This window comes from Pagrus major, chromosome 9 (genome assembly GCF_040436345.1).
Source record: "Pagrus major chromosome 9, Pma_NU_1.0".
Taxonomy (NCBI): Eukaryota; Metazoa; Chordata; class Actinopteri; order Spariformes; family Sparidae; genus Pagrus; species Pagrus major.
Genome location: NC_133223.1, coordinates 4,290,487 through 4,314,127, shown reverse-complemented (window position 1 = coordinate 4,314,127; position 23,641 = coordinate 4,290,487). Strand labels below are relative to the sequence as shown.

The following is a 23,641-nucleotide window of genomic DNA, read 5'->3' as shown; positions in this document are numbered from 1 at the left end:
ATTTCACAGTTTGTGCTCTTTTCAGTCCTTACTGGTCCTTACAGAATTCTCTTCCTCATCCACTAAATTAAAACAATACATTTCTGGAATTTCCTCAGCAACATACTCTAAAAGTGAAATATTATTACCATGACTTTATAAAAACGTGTTTTAGGATTGAAATGATTGGATGGACGTACCCTTTACTTTGTTTTTTACAGTCTATATATTTTTGTCTGTATTGATTTAACTCTATTAGTCTATTAGGGCACTTATAACATGCTTTTATATTACATCCACTTTAAGATTCTGAGGTCTGGATGAACAGAAATGAATATTTAAAAGGCAAACTTCCTGTTTTGTCTGCCATGCTTTTCTTCCGGCATGCCTCACTCTGACAACTTGCAAGTCAAATCTTGACATTTCTAAGTTAGTTCAGTCTATTTAGTTACTGTGCAGAAGCAACCTTTTTTAAAAAGTGCATTTTCATGAGCAGAACCCAATTAATATTTGATTTCTCTTGGAGTGAATGGGTCTGAAGGGGTTAATAAAACGTAGAGGAATAACTGATGGGTCAGAAACATTCTGCTCAGGAACAATGAGTCCAATTTGTCTGGCCCTCAGAAAGATCTCAGTTTGTTCCATCTGCTAGGAATTGCACTTCATCATCACAACACAGCTACACTATCAGCCTACACTGCAGTGAGGATGTCCCTCTTGAGTTTCCCTTGTTTTGACTCTGTATCTAAATGAGAACAGTGTGAATAACAGGACAGTTAATGTTGATGTGTCTTTATTGAATTTCTATGTGGCGGAGGAGCTGGAGCCAACTCTATGCAATATAGCCAGCAGACAGACAGAGGGGAGAGCCAGAGTCTACACACAGGAACATGATATGCTAACAGAGCTGTGATGCGTAAGGCACGCAGCTGAGCTCTTAAAGGGCCACGGGCCAAAAACCTATGTCGTCAAAGGAATGCCCTCTGACTGTGTGTGTTTGTGTGTGTGTGTGTGTGTGTGTGTGTGTGTGTGTGTGTGGGAGGAGTGAACTGCTGCAGCTGTCAGAGGGAATGCCCAGTTAACAACGCTCTCCCAAGGCCTGGCTGGAGAGGGACACCAGCCAATGCTTACTGTGTGTGTGTGTGTGTGTGTGTGTGTGTGTGTGTGTGTGTGTGTGTGTGTGTGTGTGTGCGTGTGTGTGTGTGTTTGTGCATGTAGAAGGAGCATGTGTTACGGCACTTCCACATACCCCTACAAGCGCGTGTGAATGTGTGTATGGAGTGTCAGCCAAGAGGGCCCGGGTATGAATGGCACGCAAACACAAACACTGCCCTCCTGTTACAGTGCTCTTGGCTGCTATACCGTGGCATTACATGTGCATATGTATGTGTGTGATTACTTTCTACAGTTCCTTTGTCACACTCCTCCCTCTCTCTCTCTCTCTCTCTCTCTCTCTCTCTCTCTCTCTCTCTCTCCCTCTCACTCACCACCCCAACACACACACAAACTTGCATGTGTGGGCACACACACTCAACTGTCTTGAGGGAAGCTGTAATGAAAGCTGACAGTGAATGGTGGACAAAGGCAAGCATCCAGAGCCTCTGTTACCCATAGATCCACAGCTTAGCTCAGCGGCTGCATCTCAGCGACCTCAACGAGCCTCCTCTCCTACCTCCTCCAGTTCCTCTCTCCGCCTCATCCTTCATTTTACAACAGGCAATGTGGTTCAAACATGTAAGTTTACTATTTTACTGCCAGTCTACAATATTTAGATGCAGAATCTATGCATTCTACAGCTGACATCTTTAACTAGCTGCTTTGTGTGTTCCGAAGAACAGGAGGAAAAGGAGAGGAGAGGAGGGCAGCTTCCAGGACAGACTGCAGTGCTGAGATGTAGCCTCCCTGATGGATCAATGAGGAGGTCAGGCTTCCCAAGCACAGGGCAGCACAGCCAGCCAGGCCACCTCGGAGACACCAGGGTGGATGGACATGTAGGATATGGACACTTAAATATCGAGTCACTGTCTGGCCATGACAAAGAGAACTCACTCATAAGTTTCCAGTTATAAATGACTAGTCCTTATCAAAAGAATTTTTGATTCATTTTTTTTTTGTTTTTCCAGCATGGCCATCAAGAGACATTAAAGAAACAGTTCACCCAAAAATGAAAATACTGGGTCAGAAATGTTTTGTGGAATACAAAAGTTCACCCGACTTTCCATCAGCATGGGAGTGGGTGGATAATGACTGACTTTTCATTTTTGGGTGAACTTGTCCTTTAAGTTGCAGGCAAGGACAAGCAACACACATCGTGTAAAACAAAAAAAGCATAAGATAAGTTAGTTTAAATTGATCCAGGTTTGGCCTTACAGTCTGTCCACGTGTTTTGCTACCTGTAGTATTATAAATATTATATACTGGGCATTCATGTCATATGGTAATAAAAATGTTCTGGACTTGCAATAACTGTTTACCTCCTCCAAAAATGTTGCTGTAAGAGCTTTATTCTTTAGTTCATGCACAAAATGGCTTCCCTTCTGTCAGAATGACACCCTCTATGTAATTTTGCATCTCTTCTGTGAAATTTTCAAGTGATTGAAAATTCACATTTTCTATGTGAATACACTAAACCTGTCTTGCCCCAGTAGCCCCGTATGTCATGAATGCAGCACTATTATGTACAGGTGAGTGGATAAGTAGGGAATGGTGAAGCTGTTGCAGTGGTCTGGCCCCTGGCCCCTGGCTGTGCTGTGCTGACCCGAATTCTCACTAGGCCTTCCTCAGATCCGCTGGCACCCAAAGGTGGGGGGGAGCGCCGTGCGCCTGTCCAGCACACAGACAGAACTCGCCAGCACACACGACTCCTTGACACTCTGCGCAGCGCCCGCTCCTGCCAGCGTGCCAGGGCACTGCCAGACTGGTGCGCGTGCAGACACACGCGTACACACAAGCACACACACACATATGTTCCAGACCAAGGAGGATAGGTAAGAAGCAAAGGGGAAAGAGATGTCAATAACAGTAGAGAGTTCAGAAGTTAAAAACAAAAGTGTGCTTAAAATCAAACACAGGCGAACAAAAAGCTTTGGTATTGCTGAAAGGACAAAAATACAAAGACGATATTTCAATTTTAGAAATTAAGGATGGGAAATAAAAGACAATTTAAAAGAAAAAGAAATGAAATGAAATTTGAAACAGTCAGTATCAAAAAAGTAACAAGATTAATAAGAGTGAGCTATGTACAGTAGGTGGACTATGTTTAATATAAAAAAGATTTAAAGGCTACAGTTAGCAGCAGCGGGTTAGCTTAGCTAAGCGTAAAGACAGGAAACAGGGAAACAGCGAGCACGACTCTCTCCAACAGGAACTAAATCTGCTGAGCAGCGCCACTACAGTCGTGTTTGCAATTTTGCTTAACTATCTTTTAACTAAGTCTAAGTCATGGTTAGTTTTAATCATATTTATTCAACATCATCCTGTTTATTTAGTCAAGTTTAGTCAATTAAAAGTCTGAGCATTTTAGTCTTATCTTAGTCAAAGAAAAAACTTCACTATTTTAGTCTTGTTTTAGTCATTGATAACTGGTTCAAGTCTTTATGTCAGTTTAGTCTGTTTTAGTCATGAGATTACATTGAACATTTTTGTCAGTGTAGTCAAGCCAAAACAACTAATCATATCATTATCTGATGAAAAGGTTTAATGAGCGCACCTTCAACTGCAGAAAGTGTCTGGTCTATTGGTCTGGTGGTATCAATTTAAGGAAAACATCCACAGTCATTTTAATGCCAATCAAATCAAATTCATTTTGATGATAATGTGAATGACAAATAAACACTTTGGTCACCAAATAGTTGCCAAATATGATAGCTGTTCAGATGAAATGCACCTTTGTTTATTTCTTATATTTTATAGTTTGTTGATTGCAAAGGAGTATGACTTTCAGCTGGTACCGCTGCTTTAAATAAACTCGCAATCTAGCTGAAACATCAGCATTTCCCATACAGTAGCCTACATATTTCCCCATGTCACATCATGTTCACATCTTCTCCCCCCATATGACACACACACACACACACACACACACACACACACACACACACACAGACACACACCGTCCTGTATATAACAGACACTTGCGTGTACCAACACAGACAATCTCTCTCTTTCTCTCTCTCCTCACACACACACACACTCACTGAGTCCTGCAGTGTGTTTCTGGTGTAGTCCTGACGGCGCACAGCACAGGGGAAACAGATCTGCTCCATTAGGGGAAAAAATCCACTGTCTATCATGTTTCATCTGCTCTTTTTTGGTAATGGAAAAAAAAAGATTTTGGTAAAGTTTTTATCTTTTAAACTACATTTTAGTTTGAACAATATAAGTTGTTGATATAGTCACAAGTCATGCTGTCTCGTTACCATCTTGTCTTACTCATGATAAAATGTTTTGTCGTTGTTTTTGTAAACAAAATTAACACTACTCTTAAGCTCACTAATGAATGGGCAGAGGCCCAGGGAAGTTACTGGTATCAGTAAAGAGATCAAATAATTTTTTTTAAATACAGCCCAAAATCACAATCACATTGCCTCAATGGGCTTTACAATCTGTACAGTGAACGACATCCTGTTCTTAGACCCTCGATTCGAGTGAGGAAAAACTTGTCATGTTGAAGTAAAAAACCTTTTAACAGGGGGGGGAAAAAAGATGGAAGAAACCTCAGGAAGAGTCACAGAGGAGGGATCCCTCTCCCAGGATGAACAGACATGCAATAGATGTTGCATGTACAGAAAAGAACAACAAAATCACAGTTTACAAGTTGCATTGACAGACTATCTGATACAAATTATAGTAGATAGCCTGCCACATAACACCTGTAAAATGGCAAACCAATGTTTTTTTACGATTCTGTTTCTGTACACACTAAACAAACAAGATATAACATGTTAGTGAGTGAGCTGCCTTTGGACAGCGCCAGCATTTTCCCCGTTTCCAGTCTTTGTGCTTAAGCTAAGCTAATTGGTTGCTGATTCAGACTGAGCCTGTAAAAGCTTTGTCTCTACACACTAAACGTCAATTCTGAGATAAGAGGACAGACACTGAAGATCAGTGCTAATAGTTTGGTAGCTTGAGCATCGAAACAAATTCAATTTATAATCAGAAGGCTCGAGAGTGTTTATCCTGTTCACCTGTAGCTGCTGGTGTATGTGTGTTGCATGGGGAAAAGCTTGGTAAGCTTACCTTGGCATCTTTGGCATAATAGAGAGTTCGGCCTCTCAGTTTGAAGTAGCGTTTTTTCCACCTCTGGAAGGAGCTTGTCTGTTTCAGCAACAATCCCTCCTTTATACTCGTCTGGAGGGAGAAGAGACACAATAAAAATAAAAGGCTGTTTTACCGGGCCTCATATCAGAGAAAGGTTCCATCAGAAAATCACACAAAGCCTTGGTCTCTCTCTCTTTACTCTGCATCTCACTCTCACCCTCTTGTATTTATCTGCAGGAAACTGTCAAGATGAAATGACTGTTTTTGTTTGTGTATGAGTGAATCTGAGCAATTCTATGCATGGGAGGCAAAGAATAGTCCAAAAAGTGAAGAAGAAAGGAAACCCATTTACACACACACACACACACACACACACACACACACGCACCACTACTCATTTTTCTGAAGAGCTACAAACACACATCACTCTCACTCAACCCTTTCCCCTGGGCCAGAGAAAAAAAGAAGAAAGAAAAGGGAAGGAGAGGAAAAAAGGCATCCCATTGACTGCGTCTGCTGCCTTGGCCAACTGTTGAACCCAGAGGAACTCAACACAAATGTCTTCCACCATGCAAGTCTGATAGACTCACGTTGTCTATGTTCTGCACACCAGCAGCATTTCATGGTAATTTTGAAGGCAGGAAAGGAGGAGGAGAAGAAGAAAAATGCAGTATACCATAGGGTGAGAGGGAGCAGATGGGAGAGTGATTGGATTTATAAAAAAACCTAAAAGAATGATGAGAAGACAGACAGACAGAAAGAAGTAAGGTCTTCCGGTCTTCCGGCCACTATGTGTGTGTCACATCAAATCACACCAGCTCTCCATGTGAGACACAGTACACACACTCATCATCATTACGACCACCATCATCTTGCACGCATTGACACACACAAACACACACTGGCCACACAGAGCAAATACAGTGAGCCATGGAACAGTGGATGTGGAGAAGATAAAACACACACAAACGCACAGATGGAAATGCTGTGCGGAAGAACATCATTCTCTCTGGGCACACAGAGGAGAGGTGGGGCATGCACACACACACACACACACACACACACATAGGCTATTAATAGCAAAGGAAGGCTGTTCTCTAAGGGAAGAATTACAAACAGAGACAGAGGCCTGAAGCTGACATCCTGCCCACCAGCTGTGTCAACTTAAACACAGAAAACACTGAATACAGGCTCACTGCGGATACACACTATATATATACAGATACACATTCATGGCACAGTGGATGATGAAGGCATATACTGAGCCATAACGGGAGATCACATAGACTATTACAAATGATGAAAAGAGATGAATTTGCTAGGACAGGAGCGTTAGTTTTACTGCTCTGGTTTTTAAGGGCTCTTTTCATCAAAATGTCAGAAACATATTTTTGCAGTTCCACCCTGTGGTGTCTTGGCTCATCAATGATGTAGAATTAAATTAGTTATATACGTCAAGGTTTAGGGCTATCTTTCTCTGAGATTTCTGCCTCCCCCACATACAGTAGAGGTGAATGAAAGTACATTTGTGGTTCCCATTGAACTGAATTCCCTTTCTGTTTTTTTTCCTTGTATCTCACTTTCATCATTACAAACATGCCAGAAAAGAAGACACTGTTAGAAAGCAGCACATCACAACCCTCATCAGACTACATCCAGAAGAAGTTCAAACTTGTTTTGCAAGTCATCAATAACATTCTGAATTGTTCTGGACCTGTTGATGGAAGTTGCTAAGGAGTGAGACATCTTACTTCTATCTCTTCTCTGTTGAGAGTTGAACATGCATAAGTGCTGCTTTAACAGAGCAAGATGGAAAAGTATTAACAAGCCAGTGGCCTTATAATTTCAACGCACATTGAAGACAAAAGCCAAACGCTAGTGGGTGTTGTTTTTTTGTCCAGTGTGAATGGGGTATTTGCCATATATGACCATGCTTTTGTTCTTTAGGTTTTGGGCTGTTGGTCAGATGAAACAATAAACGTGATGGTGTCATCTTTTGCTTAGGACTATGGTTACATTTCTCACTAAGTAAAATGATGAAGTTAGAAAGTCATAAACCAATTAATCTTACAAACAAATAGTTTGCTCTGGATTACATATTGACAAAAAGTAGCTCTGGTGAAGGTGAAGTGTCTTCAGAGACGCACACCGGCAATGTTGTATTGCACTAAGCGACTAGATCACCTGTATATATTTTGTTGAGTTATGTATTTTCATTATCCAAAATGTTTCTCACAATGATCAAACTCAGATAAGCCCACAAGTTCACGAGAGAGAGAGTCAGGGTGTGAGGAAGTCTGCCAATGAGACTAAATGCAATATCAGTAAAACTAACACATTACCTCGCCCATGAACTTTTGTGCCTAGGCCACGTCAAAAAGATTTTCATCAGCAAAGATTGTTATTTAATGGTGTGTTCACCATCCCCAAAGCTGGTCTGGGATCACATTTGTTTTTATTCGTGTTACTTATGCAAGTGTTAATCTGTCCCAAACAGCCCGATTAATTTACTATAGATTAGATATAAGCTACACCAAGCACACACCAAGGTGTCTGTGTGTTTGAATTCAGGTCAATCACTGGACTCAGCACTCACCAGAGACTCCAGTTCTCTCTCTTCTTTTTCCCCTCTCCTCTCCATAACATTACACTCATGATACTGAGCATCATACTTCTCTGATATAGCTGTCCACCTACCTTAATTCTCTGCTTCCCTTTCCGTAGGTATGGCCTGGAGACCATATCCCTGCGGAGGATTAAGGTGAAGTACCTCAATGCTGACTACCCTGTATGAAACTTAGCTGCTTTACTCTGACAACGTTCAAAATGGGACTCAAATACAGCGGCATGGCAAACAAAGTTACTGTTACTGAGATTACTGGGGGTTAATAGCTGCATCCAGGGATTTCCTAAACAGTTTCTCATTGGAACAGAACTGCGACTTAAGAAGCACAAGGCAGTGTGTTGTTAATGGTTCTTCCTTGCAATACCATTCTTGACATGCGAACACATGCATACTCAAGCAAACACATACACATATTGTAGCCGGACAATCAGCTGCTTGGACAGCTAATCTAAATGGAAGAGGGGGAATACAGTGATGACTGAGAGGCTTAATGAACACCTCATGACTGATGAGACAAATACATAGTGGTAACCTGTGCTGCTTACGCTAAGCTGGAGAGTTAAGTCATTACACAGCATGGTATAAGCTGCACTACTATTGACACTACCAAGTAGACTTAATATATATTTTATCTTCAGTGAAACACACCATTACCACATCTGTGTGTGTGTGTGTTTTTCTCCAACAAGCAGCCAGAAATTCCTCACAGCGACTGCATGTTGAGGCAGTTGAGCTTTAAATAGCCGTAGAGTTTGTGTCTTGGTGCTAAGTGTCGGAAGAGAAACTTTCAGATTCTGAGCCACCAAAGTCACAAAGTGAAACTTAAATCCTCTCTGCCCAGCTGGAGCAGCAGTGACATTGCTCTAGTTGGGACATTCAATTTTCTATTTTGTCCCTTCTTGGCCTCCATAGTTCCTTTCCTTGTCTTCATCTCCTTCCTGTTGCCAAGTAGGCCAGAAGTGATCTATAAATAGTCCTTCTGCTTGCCTCTGTGTGCTACTCCTCTCTTCTTCTAAATTGTAAGACAGAGAGCGAGTCCTGCGCCAGAGCAAAATGTGTAACCTGAGCACCATGTACCTTACACCCACATTCTGCTTGGCCACTGACATGGTGACACACACACACTCTAAACAGCACACACACACATGCTTATACAATGGACAAAGGCACAGGCAGTTCAAATGAGTCCAGCAGCTGTGGTTGGTGGATAAGAGCAGTGCAGGAGTTCCCTGAAAGGCTAAATGAAGAGAGCAGTGCAGACCTACGTCCTGCCTTTGACGATACCCAGACAGTCAGTCAAACAGCTTACACACATAGCCAGTTCATGCTGGACCTGACCATCTATGAACTTAAGCGAGGGCTAACTAGAGTCGACAACAGACTGCCTTGTACTATCGGCCTCCTTCTCTTACCTTAAAGCTCCAGAGCTCTATGGCCTAAACCCATTACCAATCCCTCCTAGGCCTCACTGCGGTTTACATCTAATTAATTTGATAAAAATGCTCTGCGTTCCACCTCCTTTTAGCATAACTGTTTTATATGCATTTTAATCCAAAGTGCGAAGGTTAAAGATTTTTAAAATGATATGCCTCAGAGAAGTACAGGGAAGCTAATTTTGTTCTGAATATTTGATCTACTTCACATATCAGAGTCTTCTGGTGCTCTTGACAACCTTTCCAAACGATTGTGAAAACTTATGCTGCTCACATGGGCACTTGTCTTCTGAATGACTATTGTCTGTCAAATGCTTGGCAGGTATAAAAATAAGTACTCTGTTTAAAGTATTTATGGACTATGAAAAAAAGTGTGAGGTTGTATGTACCAGACTATTTATTGGCCCCAAAGTCACTGTACATGGTAAACGTTAGGCAGACTTGTATTTATATAGCAATTTCCTGGTCTTCGGATCGCTCAAAGTGCTTTACACTACTTGCCATATTCACCCAGTCACAAGCACATTCATACACTGATGGCAGATGCTTACGTGCAAGGTGCTGACCTGCTCATCAAAAGAGATACAGTGCTTCCTAAGCAAAGTGTCCCACGATATTTCTATGCTCAAACTCTATACCCCTTTTTTCACACACTCATACGCCGATGGAACAGCCATCAGGAGCAATTTGGGCTTCAGCATGCAGCCACCATCTTTCTGATTACTGATAGACGGATTCTGTTACCTTTAGACAGTGCCAGAATAGCTGTTTCACTCTACTACCAGACTTTATGCTATGCTAAGCTAGCTGGCTGCAGGCTGTAGCATTATATTGAATGGACAAATATGAGAGCAAAAAGCAAGAAAGAAATTAGCAAATTTCCCAAATGTGTATTTCTGGAAGAGCTCTGTATCCCAAATATAAGGCTTATGTCAGTGCTTCGTCCCCACTAGAGGAAAACATATGCCTGGTAATTTCAACTCATGACTGATAAGACTAAACTGACTGTAATTGGTCAGTCCATAAAGAGGACTGCTTACTTATCTGTCCTTAGTTTTAGTGGAAAGCTGTCTTGCTGCTGAGAGAAGCCCACTGTCTTGGGAATCATTCCATGCAGTTAGGCTCTGTCATACCTCCATTAACAACTCATTTGTCATTCCTGAGTAACACTGGAGCGCCTGTGGAGCCAAAACAATCAAGTCTTAGAACCCAGTGCTGAATCTCTCAATTTCTCTCTCTCTTGTATTTCTTCCCTGGGTCCCCACACCTCCACCACTCTCATATAGCTGTCTTATCACGTTGTCGTCTGTGTTGGGTGTAATTGTAACTCTGTACCCTTCCTCCTCTGACTCCCACCACATGCTAAAAATGTCACCATGGTGATGGGAAAATTACAATCCAATGGTTAGGAAGGGGTAATTCCCCTGTCTGCGATCTCCGTTTTGCAACTGGGCTACGTATACAGCTAGTATACATGTGTCAAGTGGGTACAGGGGGTGTTAAATGATGTTGTTGAGGCCGGCAATTTACACACAATTACCTCAATTAGCTAAGATTTGGACAGAAAAGGACCCAACTATACCTTGTTTTAGTGCCATAATGGATTACAATAGTTATGTACAGTTTCTATCTCTGCATGTGAGAGTGCGATACAAACAGACTTACAAAGTAATTGCAACACATTTAGAAGTAGAGATTCCCTTATCTACAGCATTGTATTACTGTCCATCTATCACATCAACCTGTCAAAGCATATACTGTGCCCGTTTATCCTTTGAAGGGTCGAAGGACGAGCTGGAGAGATGGACAACCATTCATGCTCACATTCACACCTACAGACAACTGATACAGTAGTTGCCAATTATGACCTGTAATCTTTGGACTGTGGGAGAAGACCTGAGCACCAAGAGAAAACCTGCAGACTCCACACAGATTTGAAGCCAGAGCCTTCTTGATGTGAGGAAACAGTACTAACCATTGCACCACTGAGTTTCCCCATTGTCAAAACACAAATTTCTGGAAAGTCTTCCATATGCAACTAGAATGGCACTCAGTAGGGTACATACCTCCTACACGGCCCAACAGTCCCCTTTAATGAAATCAAGCTCAATCCAATATCAACTAAAATATATTTAAATCTGCTAGATCCAAATTTTTATTTGGATTCGCATCAAATTGTTCCCACTCATAGATACCAGCCAACTAAATACACCTGATTTTTTTTCACCACAATGCATGCATTATTCCTTGAGAAATACAAAAAAATGTCAAAGAAATTCAACCTTAAAAAAGGTGAGAAAAAGCTCCTTGATCAGTCCCTTTATCAAGATCTGCACCAAAAGTTAATGGGGTCTATTTTGACGAACCATCCAACCAACCAAGCAAACACCAAACAAATGGATACAGGTAAAAAACATAACCTCCTTGGTGAAGGTAAATATTATCAAAGAGTAAGGTAATTGACATGGGCCAGAAATCAGCATGTGGATATTGTGTCATGTATCCCATGCTGCCATTTTGGCTAGGTCTCTCTTGCAAAATAGATTATGTATCTCAAAAGACTTCCTGGATAAATAAACAAAGAAATCCACAAATTGTCTCAACCTCGAGCCCAAGATTATTTGTCCAAAAAGTCAGCCTTCCTTTCCCTTGAATGAAAGTCAGAGGATCACCTCCTACAATATATGAGAGACATGGTCATGGAACGAAAATGAATATAACAGTCCAACCCCATTAACTCATCTGTCTGATCTGGATTATTTCATGTCAGGCTTGCAGAGCTTTCCCAGTCCCCTGTACAGCAGCAGTACCAGGCTCCACCTTACCATTAGCTCTGCTTTCAGTCACACAGCTACAGTATTAGTCACAAGTTTAAGCTCTCCTCAGCTGCAACAACACACCCTGAAAAGACAGAGAGGGGGCTGAGAGTGTAAATAACAGGATAAAAGAGGCTATGAAAAGAATGTTATTCAACTTCACATATTTGAGCAATATGTAGTCTGATTCTACAAGAACATGTTCATCGTAATGAACTACTGTGGTTTAAAGAAACATTTTGTAACTATTTTACCTTCAAATAAAAGCTTCAAAATCATTTTGATGGTACACTGAATGAATTAAGGAGAATGGTACGTCTGTCATCCCTACTCTGCGCCCCAAACGCCTGTGTAGCTTGGGTCTTGCATGATCCTCTGCATGAAGTGCGTGACGCTTAATGACACTAACCACTAACTATGTCGGAGAAACTTGATCAAATTTTTGGAGTAAATATTTCCTGCTGCTCTGCCTCAACTCTCTATGATTTATGGATTTTACTTATGGACAAATAACTTGTTGCTAAAGTAACCACTAACTGCACCTAACTGTAGCAGCCGTTAGCTAGTGAGCTCAGTTAGTAACGCAGCTGGCTGACTCTACCCGGACAAGACTTGGAGCTTGGAGCTCGGAGCGCCGGGGGATTGCTGTGTTTACACCATGGGCACAGGAGCTTTGGGCTTCTGGGAGACAGAGGTTTTCAGGCCCAGAATGGGGAATGCTAGCGGGCAGCAGTGGCAGAATTGGCAACAGAACCAGAGCTAGTCGATCATTGCAGAAACTGAGCTGGCTTTCTTGCTGTTGGACTTGTAAGTCATATTAGCTGGTTGCTATGTCTTGCTTGCTTAATGTTAGCAAAACAGCAAAACAGCAAAACGTGTCAGCTCGCTAAGTTTTGATCATAAGTAATGGAATCATAACAAATACACTTGTACAACTGTTCGTATTAACGAATGTGGCGTATAAGTGAATTACGATCCAAATAATCTTTTTGGTGGCTAAAATGCAGCTGCAGTAATAGGTTACTGTGTTAACATGAGAGAGGAAGAGAGATATGACAGTGTTTGATGTCAATATGATGGAATATCAGATTCCCTCCTTGTGTGGACAGAACATCTCAGAACATCAGGCAGGGATAACTGACACCCAATACCTTATCTCTGCTTCAGACAACCATTCATTGATAACAACAACTATTCACAGTTACCACAATCTTGATTTGCCATGATGACGTCATAAGTGGCTATCAACAATAGTTGACATCATGCATGTAAACTGAAAGCTTGCAACAAATGCCAATTAATGATTTTGATTGCAGAGAAAGAGAAGGAGACCAAGACACCACAGTTACAGTTCTGTCAGGAGTTGATACTTTGACTGCGATTAAAATCTGTGTTAATGAATGATACAGCGTCAAAATCTTATTTTTCTTCAATTTTATTTTTTGTGCAAAAAATATTTTGAGAATTTTACCAAATGTTGTTAAATATTCATGATATTCATAAAAAAGCATGCCTCTTTCTGTTCAGTTTCATGACATTTCTCCATACAGGAGTTTGCAAGTAAACAACCAGCCCCCATTGGCAGTTTTTATTTAATTTCTTTGATGGAAAAAGGTTTTTAAACGCTTTCATGCTGTCTTAAAATAGTTGTTCAGTTGGACATTTTTTGCAAACTGGATGGCTTTTCCTCACACTTCTCGTCTGCTTTGATTACTGACATTTTTGTCTAAATTGAAACTAAATGGAAACACAGAAGGGGCATGTCTAAGAAGACAGGTGATGAGACCTACTGTGGCACATATGTCCCTTCAACCAAACCAGCTGTTTTACAGACAGCATTGCCATGGAGTCAGCCAATGAGGGAGGAAAGATGTGGTTGTCTATGGCAACCAAAGAACCGGAGAGATAGTAGACTGAGAGAGATGGACATAGACAATGTGATGGGCAAGCATACACATGCATGTTCACACACGCACATGCACACACAGTCCAGAGCTGAGCAAACAATCCAGTGGAACAACACTCAGTGAGTCAGTGCCTGCATGATCCATTAGTAACTCTCAGCACACACACACACAGTCACAGAAAAAACCCACTGACCCACACGACAACAACTCTGAGACCTTTGTTAGCACAATGTCAACATGCTAAGCACAATGATACAATTACAGAAGTAGAAGTGTTTCATACCTCTGTGATAGCAGTATGAACTCATACTAATGTGACGTGCAGCCTGCTGTATATAGTTTGGCAGAACAGATTAGGCCTGTCTGGGCTCTCTGCCAGACAATGCAATTAGCATCCCTTTAGTATACTGTATGTACATTACTGCAGGCAGTGGACATCAGGACTCACGTCAACCTGACTTTCATTCACTTTAAAAAACTCCCGCCAAACAAACATCAGCTGATGAGGGACAGCCATGAGCTGAGTCTGTGTTTACACTGTATATTATATCACCTGTTACACTGGCTCTTATTGAGTACTAAATAATAATACATTAACTGTCAGGTGACAGAAAATGGATCTATTACAACTTTGGTAATCCATTATTAATCACTTGTTAAGTACCAAACATTTGCTGGTTTAAGCTTCTCAAACCTGAGGATTTGCTTGATTTTCTGTTAAATCGTTGCATTTTTTTTTTTTTTGTTGTTGTGGTGGTCAGATTAACCAAGCAATGAAAACATTCCAGTAACTTCTGATGGACATTTGACATTTGTTTTTTAATCATTTGTAGACAAAAATGTATTAGAAAAAAAAAATTAGACTTGAAAAAAAAAAGTCAATAACAGATTCATTCAAATGAATATATAGTTAGTTGCAGCCAAGAATCATATCCTCTAGGTAGCACTACACTCACTAGTGGTAGAATTTGCATAAGAAAGATGAGGCCAGACAATCTTGTGCCCCAAGCCTCTAAATATACCCCCATGCTGAATAATGTAGATGGGGCGGAGTGGAGCAGTCAATAATTAAGTGGATCCATTGGTGTGGGAGGACGGCACTCATTTACAGTGTAAAAAGATAAGTGGGCCAAGAAAGCTTAGGTGTCAGCCGTAAGAATTAACACCGCATCCTCTTACTTAGTCCTGCATGTCAAATGCAGGGCGGCTGCGGACTGTTTTATTGGTGAAACTCTATTTATTATTTAGGCTGATTTAAATCTCCTTTGTTTATATATATATATATATACTTTGCACCCTGCCATGTCACAGTTACAGCAATTTATATGACCAGAGGGGGAAATATACAGTATATCTATGCATTTTGTAAAAATCCAATTTTTCTTTTAGTTTGTTGTGATACAGTGATGGTCAAAACAAAACTGCAGCAGAGAATGGATGAAAAGCAGATACAATAATAGTAGGTTCATCGTTACACCTAATAAAATAAAATGAACCAAATGAGCTGTACCTTTACTGAGGCAGTTTCTGTGAAATGGTAATTGGTTTTTGCTATTTCCACTTGTGCAGAGAAGGTGTGTTGATTCACGTAACTCCAAGCGACATCTAAAAATAAGATGAAGTGGTGGGCTTTGTATCAATCTGCAACAGTGTTGTCCTACATGGCAAGATGTAAAAAAAAAAAAATACTGAGGGCATTGTGCTACACCGGTACCTGGACATCATCAGGACCTACAGAGCACAACACTCAGGCAGCCACTCTAACAGGCAGGTCAGATTAGTACATTGCACCGAATACAAACATCCATACAGAGTGAGTGAGAGAAAGCCAAAGCTACACATCTTACCTTGCTCCTGATCTGTCCTGAGGTGGACACTTTCCGGATCAGTTTCTGTGGGCCTTCCTGCTCTGCTTCGCTGTCAGAGGACTCGTCCGCAGCCACGGAGCCGGCGACAGCCCCCACCACATGGGCATGGATCCCCGCCGCGGACGCCGGCCCTTTCTCCGGCTCCTGTCGAGGGGAGGGATAAAACCAATCGGGGTTAGCTTTCGCCTGGTCCGCCGCTCCCTTCCTCTCCTGGAGGCGAGAGCTGTTGAGCGGCTGGGAAGCGTCTCTCCTCGCCGTCATCTCTCACTGCCTCTAGGATAAAGACGGCTGAGTTTTCTGGAGTGTGTGTGGGCTGGTAAACGCACAGGGGATGTAGCATTTCGCGGCACAGTGGGGATGGGCTCCACAGGATATAAAAACCCACAGTCCCTGCTTGGCTGACGGTTATGGCTCCAGCTAGTACGGCCAGTCCAGACTGAGGCTAGAGACCGCCTCATCCACTCCGAGAGCCGGTGGACATGTCCGTGGCATGGCAGACCCTAGCGGCTGCTTGACACCAACACTGCATCCGAGCAGTGCCAGTCTTACATGGCTTTTTTTTGTCTCAAGTCAACTTTGATGCTCAAGAACTGTGTTGGAAGTAGGCGGAACCACCACAGCTACAATACACACCACCATCAGTTAATAAACAGCGGTGCTCAGCAGAGTGGCCATGGTATCGCCTGTAATATTAGTGATACTGTTATGATGATAAAGGATATACGAGCACCTAACTGGGAGAGACAGTCGCCTGTAGTGAGCCTGAGATGGTCACATCGTTGGATTTGTTTCACCAAATCTATAAAAATCCCATTTTCACACGCTTATACAAGTCTTGATGTGTCTATATGACATGACAGTTAAAATTAATATCCATACAATGGGCCAGAAGGGTAATCTACAGTATCTGAAACATAAAAAACCTCCTCTCGATGTGGAGAAGTTCCCGGAGGCTACTCTTCCTCATATAAGAAAGAAATGCAAGCACGGAGGGCAGCCCGAGGAATCCAAGGAGCAGAGACAGGCTACTGCTTTCAGAGTAGGCTACTTCTGCTGGCTGCCTGAACACTGCCAGTGCCTTTGACTTGTTTTTGTACCATGAAAACACAAAGAAATCAAGACATCCTACAATACAATTCAAACGGCTTTTCTAACTGTAGTCCGTTACACAAATCACGGCAGTAGACAGGAAAGCACGCTGTACGAACACTGTCAAAGAGGATGAAACACCTCTAAAGTCCAAGACGAGGTCAGTGCAAACTCCTAATTAGACCTCATGAGTGCATTATAGTGAGAGGTCTAATTGTTTTCTTTTCTTTAGGGGAAACTGAGAAACGGACTGATTAAAAAAAAGTCTCCAGTGTTGAATTTTACTAACCAGTTCCTCCCAGGCAGGGCTGCGGGTGTAATGGTAGACATCCTCCATAGTCCCAGACCTCTGTGTCCGCTCCGGGGAGAAAAGAACCGAATCAGGGGAAGGTGGAGGAATTCACAGCCTGCCTCTCCGCCCTTACACCACTCATATGCGCAATGATTAGATGGGATTTAATTCGCCTCGTCCTCCCTCCACTACTCCAACAGCCCCACTCTCCTCCTGCCTGCTCTCTTCCTCCGTGGAGCTGTGTGGAGGGCCGAGCCTATCAGCGCTCCACGTGATAAATGTCAAACCCGCTTAAACGCGCGCTGCAGAGCACCACGGCCCGACGGCGATCACACGCGCGCGCAACGGAGTTTGTGTGTGTGAGAGAGAGTGTGTGTGTGTGTTGGGGGGGGACGGGGGGTACGCGTGCACGTGACTAGGTTTCTGTGTGTAAATTTAAATGACGTCATAGATTTAGGTCTCGCCTTTGGTAATCTAATTTATGAGAACATGGATTTCCCCAATTTTCTCAATTTCACCCAGTCCTCATGTTATTTGATTAAAATACAATCTCATTTTCTCTGTCTCTTCATACTGTCTTTGAACTCAAAGGTCAACTAATGAAATGATCCATTTTTAAAAATTGTTTATGGGGGCTAAGTCTAGGCTGTGAGACTGCTTTTTGTAAAGCAGCATTTGTTGTAGCCTTCTTACATAAATTGACTACTTGACTCAAATCTTTTTATGGGTATGTGTATTTAGAAAACTGTATTCGGTAACACTTTATAGTAAGGGACCATCAATTACCATAAATTCATGCATGAAAAAGCATGAATTCATTTATTTAGTATGTCATGAAGTATCAGTAATATACATCTACCTATAGTATCTCACCTAACCTAATGCAGGAACGATACCTTCACTAATGCAACGACTAGCCCTAAGGTATTTTCATCATCATGTTGTCTGAGTTATTAATTATGTTGATGTCTTCTTCATAGATATGTCTGCATTTATACGGACAGGCCAACAAACTGAGCAACCAAAGCCAGCCCAAGTCCAAAATTGTTATGTAATTTTGCAGTTGCAATTTTTCCAAATACATGATACATGATGATAGACGGAATAGCTGACTTTTATTTGAGGGGTCACAAAGATGATTGATGAAAAAGCGACAAATGGTTAACACATGTTGTTTCACAAATGTGCCACCATTGACTGATCCTATGGTATTTATCAGTGTTAAAGGCAGACCAGGGCACCACTTTATTTGAAGGGCCACAAAACATGATGATGAAAAAAATAATGCTTAAGTAATCATGATGGAATTCAGCGGATTACCAGATTACATGTGCCAGATTAAAGTACCCTGTATTCCTTTTGTTCTTTTTATTAGCCCTATTTTATCCTCAGCAAAAATTGTCATAATTTGTTTTCACTATAATTCCATTAATATGTCACATAATGACAGATTGTACAAATGTGGTAATATGTTTCGTAAGTGTTTTGTACTCAAACTCTAAAAGCAATATTTTTATCAGAATGGGGTCTGTGGTCTAATTTGTGTCAGTTTAGGGGTCTTTGACGTAAAAAAGGTTGAAAGGTTTTGTATTAAACATCTGAAAATATAGGGCTGATTTTAGTCTTGGATTGTTCTGTTACTCAAACATAGGCTTCACATGGGCGTATTGGCTTCATGTCACACATGCAGACACAACAATCCAAACACAAAAATACATTGACACAAGCTGTCATTATTATCAAAATAATATAAATTAAGAGTGTAGCAATATCACTTCTAAAAGTAGCCTGCTAGAGTGTGAAGGCACTTGTTTTACTTTTTTTATTAGCCAGGAACGCAGGAACTGTTATAGCCGCCGTACGATTGCTTATAATCATGTTATAAAACGTCGGAACGCTCGGAAGCCTTCTAAAATAATGAAACAACTACGGAAGACTTTAGCCCCGGACCCACTTGTCCCTCTTTTATTATCTTCCGACTCCCACAACATGAGCTGACAGATGTTATGAAATGGGAATAAAGCCGGCCGGGACATAACTTGCAAAGAAACTAATGTACTGTATCTTTTACCATATGTTGGATGTCAACAGCATAGTTTAGATATGTACTCCCAGATATTATGTAGCGGCTCAGCCGCGCTCGTCGCCTCAAGAAGAATGCGGAATATTCTGGGTGCTGTCCTGGGAAGAGACGGCTGGATGTGGAGAACCCATGAGGTCAAACTTATCAACACATCCTCAGGTGACCTGCCTATTTCAAATCAAGCTGTACCACAACAAGCGCAAGAGAGTGCACAATGTTTAAACGTTGTTTTTGTCTTCTTTAATCTGAAACAGCAAACTAGTCATTTACATTTTGTCTGGCAATGGCTAGATAGAAATTAACCTTTACCAATCATTAGCTATTCTATATTAGGGAGCAATGGAACAGTGGTAGCTAAGTGACACAATGTTAGGTTTAGAGCTGTGAGGCAGGTGTGACAGTAACGTTAGCATTTAACATTAGCATGACCAGGAACACAGACAAACGTTAGCAAATGGGTTAAAGGTTATAGCCAGGTAATTAGCCATGTCAAGTCATTTTACCGCTTAGCGCCAATTTTAGCCTCTAACGTATAGTTACTTTAACTTATGTCATCGTTTTTACCTTTGAAAAGTTTATATTTAGCTAACTTAGCTATGTTATATTTGAAGCACAGGGCTGAGCATGTTTTTCATCTTCTCAAGATGGATGTAAACCAAACTCGTCAAAACTTACTGCTGTTTCTTTGACATTTGCAGACTCTTTTATCAAATTGCCACAAAAGTATGTCGTGAGCTGACAACAGAGAGGAATGTTTTTTTAATGTTTCCCATGTTGCAATTCTTGATTGGACAAACAAAGATGGCAGCCAGAAGTTACATATTATAATTTTCTAGGATGCATCAGCGAAATTGAAATTCTTATTATCAGGGCCAATAATATTTATTCATAAAAAACATTATTATTACACACCTTGATATACCAAAATCATATTTTATTGGGTTGTGCTAAAAGAACAAGCACGGTAGGCTACTTCTAGCCAGAAGACAGTAGTAAGTGTCGACAAACAAACTAAAGCGTTTTTCTGTGTAGATCTTTCTCACAGCAGACATTTTGACATTCACGATTGTCTGAATATATTAAAGATGTCTCCACTCAATTCAAGTGTAAGCCTTGATATCGCGTGAGTGAGTCAACGTGCTTGATACCAGGAGCCTGAAACTGAAGCAGCTAAATGGAATTCAGCCATCATTAATTTTATTATTTACACCTGTGCTTTTCCTACTGCGTCTTTTTTCTGAGGAAAGGGCTAATTGTGCAGCGGACTAAATATTTGTTATACCAACTGGATTAAAAGACCACTCAAACTTATTCATAACAGCAGTAAGTTTATTCAGACATAAGCATTTTTCAAAGTCACACTTAAAAAAAAAAAAAAGAAAAAAGATGCTTCACTCAAAAGTTTCAAGTCTTAAAATGAAGATATATATAGCAAAATATTAGCCACCTGCATTTTTGTATTGTGACTGTGTCAAAGGTATCAGGCATGGCTATTACCAATACAAGTTAAATATCAGTAGAAACTGTTGTAGTAGTTCCCTCCTCATTGTTACTAGAATTGCCACATATATGGATTACGCTGATTTTTGCAGGTGACACAGTGAAGATTGGGGAGATATCTTACAAACTCAAAATGCCCCGGAATCCAGAACTTGTTCCTGTCAAGCACAGTATGTAACTTTTTCTCTGTTTGTAAATGTTTAGAGATACATCTGCAAGGAATGAGAAGAGGAGTGGCAACATATATAAAACGAAAGTCACTAAAACTTTTTTTAATTTGCATTTGCTAGTTTCAGACTCCTTACCTCAGACAGTGGCACAGCACCTACGATGGATTATGCAGAAAGACCTGTTGGGTCAGGATGTGTTTCTTATTGGTCCCCCAGGACCCTTGAGACGATCCCTAGCTATGCAGTATCTTGTGAGTACACACATATCACACACACACACACACACACACACACACACACACACACACACACACACACACTTACACTCACACACACACATATTGACTGATATCACTTTTGGTGGTGTTGCTTAGACTTAGACTTCCTGGAGATTTACCCGGATCCTAACCTTAACCTCTGGCCCACAATTCAGCCTTTCCCCAATTTGAGACCCAGCTTTTGTCCCTAATTGGACAAGCTATCCCCAATTAGTTCTTAAGTCTGAAATTGGTCTACATTGTTTACATTGGTTTACATTGAATGTTTGGACAATGTCTCACCTGTATTTTGGACTAGAAGTTTTCTAATAACTGGACCCTTAAAATATGTTATTGTTTTAGTTTATGGCAATGTATAATATTTTTATTATACAGCAAATGCCTAAAATTCTGTGGGTCTCTGAAGTGTTGTATGAAGCAAACGTTTTTTCTCTCGTCATTGACCAGGAGCTGACCAAACGGGAAGTAGAGTATGTTGCTCTGTCCAGGGACACTACAGAGACTGATCTGAAACAGAGGAGAGAGATCCGCTCAGGGACAGCCTTCTACATAGACCAGGTAAATCCACTGCTTATAGTTTTTCTTTAGATTTATACCATGTCAAACAGGCAGGGTTTGAAATGAACCCAAGTCGGTGTTACTTTTACTTTTTTACAATTACTTTTCTAGATTAAACAAGTCATTTTCCATACTAGGCATTCAATTTTTGACAGTAACATTTGAATGTTATTGTTATGTGCATTACATGTTATTTAAGAGGGAATGTGGATGTCTGTTTTATGTGTTACCCTTGTGATAGACTTATGACCTCTCAATGTCTCCTGCCTCCCTTTCAGTGGATGCTGGGTTAGGCTAGATGTCATTGTTAATTCTATTCATTTACACCAATCAGCCACAACATTTAAAGGACTAACAGATGAAGTGAAAAGTCAAGTCAAGGTCATTTTATTCATACAGTGCCAATTCAGACGAAACGTTATCTCATGACATTTTTCAATTATAGCAAGTCTAGACCATACTCTAATCATTTAATTCACAGAGACCCAACGTTTCCCCCATGAACAAGTACTTGACAACAGTGGCAAGAAAAGACTGCCTTTTAACAGGCAGTAACCAGTTTTATTTAATTTACCTGTTCAGTGTATGTTTCCTACATGTGCATTTGCAGACATGCCTTCTAAAGCAAAGATTTATAAAAATACTCAGCTCAACTCATTATTTCTAATCACAGAAGGTTTGGAGTATGCTACAAAATCTGTGGAGTGCTGGTGGAGCCAAATGAATGCGAGCAGCACTCGGCAGAAGGGGGAAGAATTTAAGACCTGACAGTGGGTTTGCACAGGTCATTATTTAGATTCCGCTTAAATCTCTGTATAACACTGTGAAGAATTGATTTGACTTATACTAATTGTATACTAATACATATACAATTTACTTTTTCCACAACTGATATTGTATTGTGAAATGACATTGTGGAATAATAATTTAATTTGTATTATCTTCTCTATTTCTCTGAAACGCACAATACAATACAGTACCAAATAAACTCTCATCACAACAGTGGTGCCCTCACTTATCGTTCCATTCTGTTCCTTTCCATGCCAGTTTTTGATCGATCAGGCTTTATGCAAACATACACCCCCACACTTGGTTGACTTTGTAAGTCAAGTAACCATGGAGACCAGCAGTTCCTCATTATCCAGGCTGGTTTCTCTAAGGAGAACTTTCTGTTCTCCATTCATCTCCATTAATTTCTTATGGGTACAGAAAAACAATTATGGAAAAAGAAAACAAAATCCACACACAACTGGTCATTAAAACTTGACGTTGGGCTTTAAAGAGCCAGCAGTGACAAATGATGATAAGCTGTGATAATTAACATTCACTCAGTCATGTCATTAACCACAGCTAATTAGCACATGGCTTGCTCTGTGTAAAAATAAATAAATAAATAAATAAATAAAGAAAAAAGTTGCATAACAGTTTAAATATCAACTCCATGGAAACTGCTTGAAGTTATTCATTCACATTTATCATTAGACTTAACTCAAAAACCTGATCTTCTGAAACAAGAAAACTCATGGCTAATTAGTTTGAGTTTCTTCTGATTAGATTGAAATTTGAAGATGTTCAGTTACTGTAGAATATAACTCCACTTTCTTCAGTGGTAACTGAAGAAGGTGCTATTCTATGAATGTGAATCTATCATATACTGTATATACAATGAGGTCACTGGTCAAGATACTTTTATTTTGCAAAACAGCTCCAGACCGGAATATTCTGCCATAAATCTCTAACTTGTATTTATCAGTTAAAAGGACTTTTTATCCAGTCATCCATA

The 23,641-nt window shown here is 40.8% G+C and overlaps 2 protein-coding genes across 2 annotated transcripts in view; one reads left to right on the top strand and one right to left on the bottom strand.

Moving 5' to 3' along the window:
* The window catches only part of dgkh (diacylglycerol kinase, eta), a 65,768-nt gene extending 48,427 nt beyond the window's left edge, over positions 1-17,341 (bottom strand). The window contains exons 1-3 of the mRNA XM_073474356.1: positions 17,267-17,341; positions 15,868-16,032; positions 5,218-5,328 (exon numbers count right to left, since the gene is read on the bottom strand). Coding sequence (XP_073330457.1) covers positions 5,218-5,328; positions 15,868-16,032; positions 17,267-17,314 — 324 coding nt within the window. The 5' untranslated portion in view covers positions 17,315-17,341. The remainder of the gene's footprint in view (positions 1-5,217; positions 5,329-15,867; positions 16,033-17,266) is intronic.
* A 1,961-nt stretch (positions 17,342-19,302) lies between these two features.
* The window catches only part of vwa8 (von Willebrand factor A domain containing 8), a 92,179-nt gene continuing 87,840 nt past the window's right edge, over positions 19,303-23,641 (top strand). Inside the window, 4 exon segments of the mRNA XM_073473349.1 lie at positions 19,303-19,516; positions 20,950-21,022; positions 21,143-21,273; positions 21,748-21,858. Of these exon segments, the coding sequence (XP_073329450.1) occupies positions 19,373-19,516; positions 20,950-21,022; positions 21,143-21,273; positions 21,748-21,858 (459 nt within the window). The 5' untranslated portion in view covers positions 19,303-19,372.